The following is a 7,177-nucleotide window of genomic DNA, read 5'->3' as shown; positions in this document are numbered from 1 at the left end:
ATGGTGCACACAATCAAAAGCTTTGGAAAGGTCACAGAATACACCAATAGCATCATGTGAGACTTCCCATGCATCAAATATATGATTAATCAACTCGACACCAGCATCGGTTGTAGAGCGACCCCGAGTGAAACCAAATTGTTTAGGAGACATTAAGTTATTACTATAAAAATGTGCACACATCTGATTTAGAATAATTTTTTCAAATATTTTACTGAGAGTTGGTAGTATTGATATAGGTCTGAAATTGGTGGGGTCAGGAATACTACCAGATTTGAAAAGTGGAATAACTTTACTTTGCTTCATGAGGTCAGGAAAGACACCATCATCAACACATTTATTAAAGACACAGGCCAAATAAGGCGCAATACAATCAACTATAGAACTAATTACTCTGACTGAAAGACCATCAAGATCAGCTGTATTTTTTATGTTTATAGACTTAAAGGCTTTAACAATATCGTTTGGAAATACATGACGGAACCTCAAATTAGTGATACTAACTGCATTATTTTCTTTTAGTAAGGATTCAGCGGCGCACTATGGAAAATATGGGTGCGTTTCGGATCAAAAATCAATAACTTTTTTGTTTCTTAAAATTATGTCTTGAAATTTTGCGTTATTGTAGAGGAATATATAAGGCTTCGAATGTGATAGTTTGGTATAAATTAGTATAATACATATTTTATTATAAAATATTAAAAATCAAAGTCCAATAAAAACGATCAATAAATGGAGTTTATTCATTTTTATGTTAGTAACTATTTATGTTTCGTAGGAATTAAGACATAAATATGCAACTACATTACCAAGATACATTAATATAAAAATATGAAAAGCTAATTCTACTTAAACAATAACTGAAAAAAAAGTGTATTGAAAGTTATTAATATTATTTTAAATGCACATTAAAGGTTTAATGTACCTATTGCAATTTATACCTATATGGTTTGTATAAATATTTATTAATAGATTTTTGCCAACTAAACTTGCCGAGCTTCCGGATCTAAAATTAATTCGTTCACTTTCAAAAGATGTAGTGTATCCTCATCGAGTTCTTTAACGTTTTTGCTGTATGGTTTTCTAATGCTTGTTATGTATGGATCTGATGTGTAAAGAAGAGTATGAAATACGTCTTCATTTGTGGCTGCTCGGGAGCATTTTCGGGCATGATGAAGGCGAAAGTTTTTGTAATCCTTATTACGGGATTCTTGTGCGTCTTCCGAAAGTTGACCAATCGGAAGCACTGCAAAATGCTTTATAATACTTTCTCCGTGTATTAAGATTTTGTGAACTGAGGATGGCATATAGTACCATTCATAATTACTGACATAAATCCTGGCAGTCTCCATAGCATAACTACCAAATTTTTCCGCATCTACCATCACACCTGATGAAAGTGCTTGTAGTATTATGTAGAGACGTTTTATCAAAGTCACATCCACACCAGTAATTTCAGCAGAGCAACTTGCATTAGAAAAAAATCTCCTAGCAGTATTGCCATCATTGCTATTTCCTGTTCCTTGACGTGGTTGGTCAATTATCAGTCCCAACTCATCACGAAAACGTTTCTGTACTAGAGTTTTCTTCTCTTGTTTTTGTCTTTTCTTTTCTTCAGTCGTTGCAGACCATGTTCTAAAAGAAAGATTGTAGGAAATGTGTAAAATCATCTCCATACAACGTATCCAGGCATGTAATGTAGAAAGTCCGTATTGATAACTTTCTTCATTTTCAGGCCTAGCAGTCACTCTCGTCAAATCATTCATTTGCCGTGGAGTAGCTCTGCATATTGTACATGTGGAGCCAGAAGGTGTCTCTGTTAATACTTGAGCTACTTTACCGTCTATCATTGTTAAGAAAAGTTCATGTTTTACTTGAACTCCCTCGCCTTCTCTATTAATCAAAGTTGGGATCAACGAATTTATCTGCAATTTTATGTCATCCACAACTGCTTTAGTTTTCTCAGGCGTTTCTTTGCAAAACTCTAATAATATAGGACGGCAAAAACGTACAGACGAAGGTACAGGATTTTGCCATACCACATCTCCTGTTAGCTCATTAATTAATTTAATGGGTACTAAAGAAGTGATAAATAAGTTAGCATCTGATACAACTTCAGACTCTTCTGGAAGCTTCTGTTTATACTGACTTTGTCCTGATGAACCATCACATCCCCATTTACTGTAAAGAAGTAAATGTTTTAATCCATCTTTATATACAGAATCTATTCTTAAAATCCTGGCTGCTGTGTGATCTAATAAATCTTGAAGTTTTACTACTCTTGCTCCTATGTTTGTAATTTCAATAGTTGCAGATGGTGGATAGCAGGTTTGTTTAATCTCTTGTATTTTGTAATATGGTGGGAATATAGAACAGTTTCTTCCGTCTGTTAAATTTCTCAAATACAAGTATTGTGCTTTCGTTAAATCTAAGTCAATCAAAATGCTTAATGCTTCTTCGTCTATAAGCATTTTATTCTGCCTTGGATTTTCTATGAGACTCGAGATTAATATCTTCTTTTCTCTGTCAGCAAATCTTAATGTTTCCACAAGTTTTGCTTCCGTTCCTTCTTCTATCGAACGTAATCCCTGTATGTATGCATTATAAATATGCTCAAATCCATATTCATTAAGCAACACTGAGTTTTTTCTTTTCTTGCTAGATTGTGACGAGTCTGCGTAAGATATGCATGGTCTTCCACGTTTTCCAGAAGATGTAGATGGAGTGGTATCGGTTAAAACGCCTTCTGAAGTGGGTATAGTCACAGAATATTCCAAGTCCAGCCAATTGCTATTGTTCTTCAAAAACCTTTCTTTTTTCCGAGAAGCTTGCTCCCATTTTGTATTGAAAACGGGAATCATACGTCTTTGAATGTCACTGATAATGAAGCATATGTTGTCTTCAGAGATTTGATGATTTTCTTTCAAAAGAGTTGATATTGCTAACATAGTTTTTCCTCCTTCGATATACGAAACTATTATTTCACGTTTAGACAACTTGAAGGTAGACATTTCAATGTTAAAAAATACAATGTCTGTCCTTAACAAACGCGCGTATATTAATATCTTTTGAATCTGTAATGAACTATTATAAAATCAGCCCTTTATATACCATTTAAAAAAAAGGTTCGTGTGCAGAGTTTTGATAAATTTATTCACACACATAATGAGTGCAAAACTGATAAAGTTTGTCATAACTATGTTTTTTTGATAGTAAATAACAAAACTTACCTCAAACTATCAATAGAAACGATCAACACTCGAAACCGCAGCAGATAGTGGTTTTCCGTTTCTCGGACTCTTATCACATTTGTACCAATAACTTCGAAAAGCGCAAAAAGGCGCAGCCAATTTTTATACATGTTATTATTTAATAACTAGGCTACCATTTAACATTCGAATCTCAAGTAGGGAGGACGTTGGTAAGTGTCAAAACTCTTAATCAATTTTAAAAACACAGGTTTTTGTCCTTATTTCATTTTCGATTTATTTAAACGTAATTTTTAATACAAAATATAAATAAAGTATGTTGTGAAAATCTACAAAGAATAACCTTTTTAAAAATGTATAACACTTACTAATTTCTTATAATATTTACTATTCAAATTAACTTGCAAAGATGAGTAGTGAACTCCCTCAAAAATATTGTTTTCGTTCAATCATGTTTGACATTTTGTATAAAAAAAACTATACGTTTTTTATGGAAAAATGCTTCTGTATAAATTAGTTGCGTCATTAAACTATACGATAAAATTAAAAAATATATCAATAACGACATTGTTCAAAATGATTTTTGATCCGTGCTTGTTCTACCATTTTCCATAGTGCGGCGGTGGGAGATGAATTTAACGACTTAGTAGTCAAAATTGGAATGTCAGTAAAAAAAATTTCAAATATTTTAGCAACTTCTGCGTCTGTGTTTACAATTTTGTCATTAAATCTTAGTTGAAAATCTAAGTTACGACGTTTGACCCTTCCAGTTTCGCTGTTTATAATATTCCAAGTCGTTTTTACTACATTCGCGCTGCTTTTTATTTTATTATTTATAAACATTGCTTTGGCTGCAACACAAACACGTTTAAACATTTTCGAATATTTCCTAACAAAATCATTAAAACTGTTACTAGTGTTATAAGTCCTTTCATCGTAAAGATCATATAGTCTTTGTCTACTTTTGTGAATTCCCACAGTCGCCCAATCACTAAATTTCAATGAATTATTAATAGTTATGATTTTGGACCTAAAAACGTTATCACGTTCACTTTTGACTATGTTGAAAACTGAATTATACAATTTATTGGGATCGTTAACGTACGGAAGTTCAGTTAGTTTAAGCATTACATTATTTCTATAAGCTTTAAGTCGACCATTATTTATCGGAACACATGTGATATCCTTTTTTGGCATTTTGTCAACAGTTATATTAAAAGTGGCCAATTGACCGCAGTGATCAGAAGTTAATTTATTTATAATAGATTTATTACTAGGTACGGCGTTAGTATAAATATTGTCTAAACAAGTGGCAGTAGTAGAAGTTATTCTAGTAGGCACCAAGAAAAGATTCACAAGATTATAACATTGGAAAAATGATATGAGCCTACTGCTAGCACTGGAATCTTCTAATAAGTTAACATTGAAGTCACCACAAACAGCAATATATTTATTTGGATTATTTAATTTGCCTAAAACTTCTTCTAATCTTTTTTCAAATAGTTCGTAAGATGAATGAGGGGGTCTGTACACGCTTAATATAACAAGCCGTTCAAGCTCTATGCAGGATATCTCTATAGTCCGCTCAATAGATAGGCTCACAATATCTGTACGTTCTTTAAATTTTAAATTATTTTTAATAAGAATCAAAGAGCCGCCATGAATAGCTTTTTCTCTGCTGAACGAACTAGCCACCTGGTGATTGTTGAAGCTAAACATGAACTGATGTTTTGATAGAAAGTGGTGTTCAGTAATACACAGAATATCAATATTATTACAGTTAATAAATAATTCTATTTCTAACTCTTTGCCTTTCATGCCTTGAATATTTTGATGCACCAGGTTTAATATACAATTTATTTTATTTCTGTGTGTTTTAGGTTGGTTTTTTATTGTCATTGTGTTGCAAGAGTATCTCTCCGTTGTCTTATTAATTAATTTAAATAATTAGAAGTAGAATTATAAACAGAATGATTATTGTCAGTAAACTGACCTATGTCAACGGACTGCTCAATAGAAGCAGCCGGTCTGGTAGCCAAGGATTTGGCTGAATTATTAATATAATATGATAGCAACTCTGCTATCTGTCTCCTAAAATAACTAGTAAGATAATACCTATCTTTAGTCAAATAAAAATATTTACTAATAAAATTATTAGTATCCATAAAATGAAATTTACTATAATGAAATGTCAAGCTGTGTAAAGTTCTATTTAAGTTATGCCTCAAATTATTTTCACTTGGTGTGAGGCTATTGCCGAAGGGAAAAGCTAACAAAATAATTTCTTTTATATTAATTAAATTATTTAATTGTGAAAAATACTGTATTAAATCTTTTTTGTTACATTTTCCTCTTCTGCCAATTAAAATTATTAATGTCTTTGTCGAATTTAGTTGACAAAATACTATCTAATATTTTACAGTATGTTGCACCTGGCATGCAAATATTTGTTAATTTTATTCCTAGGTGGTTAAGTTGCAAACCTATATTTTTACCCATTTCATCACTATACATAACAATATTTTTTTGAATTTCATTTGACCTAGTTATTGACAAAGAGGTATTTTTTGATTCTAAACAAGATTCCTGCAACAACAATAAGGAGGGATCAGTGACACACACAGACAGGGAGGATTGTGGTTTTATTTCTTTGCAATTGCAAACTTGATTATTTGTTAGAGACTCAAATCTGTCATTATTATATCTATATAAATCTAATAAATTATCCATAGCCTGTGTGTGCTCCTTAATCTCCTGTTGCGCAGTTTCATATTTCTGTGTTATTAATTTTAATGAATTTGTTACACTAAGTAATTCTGCCTGGAGGCGCTGTGTGTCACATTCATAGCTAAGCCTATTTTTCTCAAGATTTTGAGTACAATCACTCAATTCACTCAACAAACTCTGACGTTCTTTTCTTAATGATATATTTTGACAAAATGCTGCATTTTTCTTTATTAATTTGTTCGTGGTAGATATGTATTTATTAATTTTAACATATTTTTTTTTACTACTATTTAAAGCTGTTGAATTAAATGAGTGACTTTCACAAGTCAGATCTATGGTGATTGATTCTGAAGAGGAGGGTGGTACAGCACATACCATTGAGGGGGCACTGCTGACCAGCTCATCAAATAGGGACTGCGACTGTGTTGACTGTTGTTCGTTTCTTGCTTGTTCCATTATAGTTATCTGATTGTATGCGTTTAGGACCTTCTAGTCGACCGAAGTAGGAACGGTGATCGTGGAACTAAATTGAAAAGTTCCTGCACACTGTCCACGAAATGTTTCGACAGAAAACCGATAAGCAGGCTACTTTTCTGCGATGGTCGAGATGTTGTAGCTCCGATTCCTCAAGAGAGTTGTTCAAATTCAAAATTGTGAAGTGATTAACGTAATAGACCCACCATTTTGTCAAAAAGTGATTAAAAATTTTGATGAAAGTATCGACGTCTGTATCTGTGGTCGTGGTGGACATTTATCAAATATCATTTTCCATTCATAATTGCCAAACCTTATTTTTTTTAATGAAATAAAAATTTGAATCATTGTCGTCTAAATTTATTGTTTTAATTTGATTTACAAAACAAAGTTCTTGTTGAAAAATCCTTTGCTTCAACTGTTTTGTCAACTTCTGCGAGTGGTATTTTCCAGTCGTACGCGAACTGTGTGTAAATTTCCAGATGTGGAAGAAGTGGATCGACAACAAGAGCATCGGCGGCCAAGAGCGCATGAGCACCGTCATGCGCTGCATCCTGCTACGGCGCACCAAGGTGCAGCTGCAGCAGAAAGGGCAGCTGGCCTGTCTGCCAGACCGCCAGGCCCATCTCGAGGAGGTCACTCTCACCAAGGAGGAGATGAATGTGTACCAGAAGGTCAGTCTTGCAAATTCCATGGATCAGCCGTGATCGTATTTAATCTGGGTGCTATGTTTGTTAAGCTGGTATTATCGATAATTTGTAGTGAAA

At 33.1% G+C, this 7,177-nt stretch overlaps 1 protein-coding gene across 1 annotated transcript in view; it reads left to right on the top strand.

Moving 5' to 3' along the window:
- The window catches only part of LOC113239919 (transcription termination factor 2-like), a 31,604-nt gene that overhangs the window by 1,924 nt on the left and 22,503 nt on the right, over positions 1-7,177 (top strand). The window contains exon 2 of the mRNA XM_026477080.1: positions 6,893-7,084. Coding sequence (XP_026332865.1) covers positions 6,893-7,084 — 192 coding nt within the window. The remainder of the gene's footprint in view (positions 1-6,892; positions 7,085-7,177) is intronic.

Source organism: Hyposmocoma kahamanoa, unplaced genomic scaffold, assembly GCF_003589595.1.
Source record: "Hyposmocoma kahamanoa isolate Upper Pololo Valley unplaced genomic scaffold, ASM358959v1 117, whole genome shotgun sequence".
Classification (NCBI taxonomy): Eukaryota; Metazoa; Arthropoda; class Insecta; order Lepidoptera; family Cosmopterigidae; genus Hyposmocoma; species Hyposmocoma kahamanoa.
This window is presented reverse-complemented; position numbering and strand designations above follow the sequence as displayed.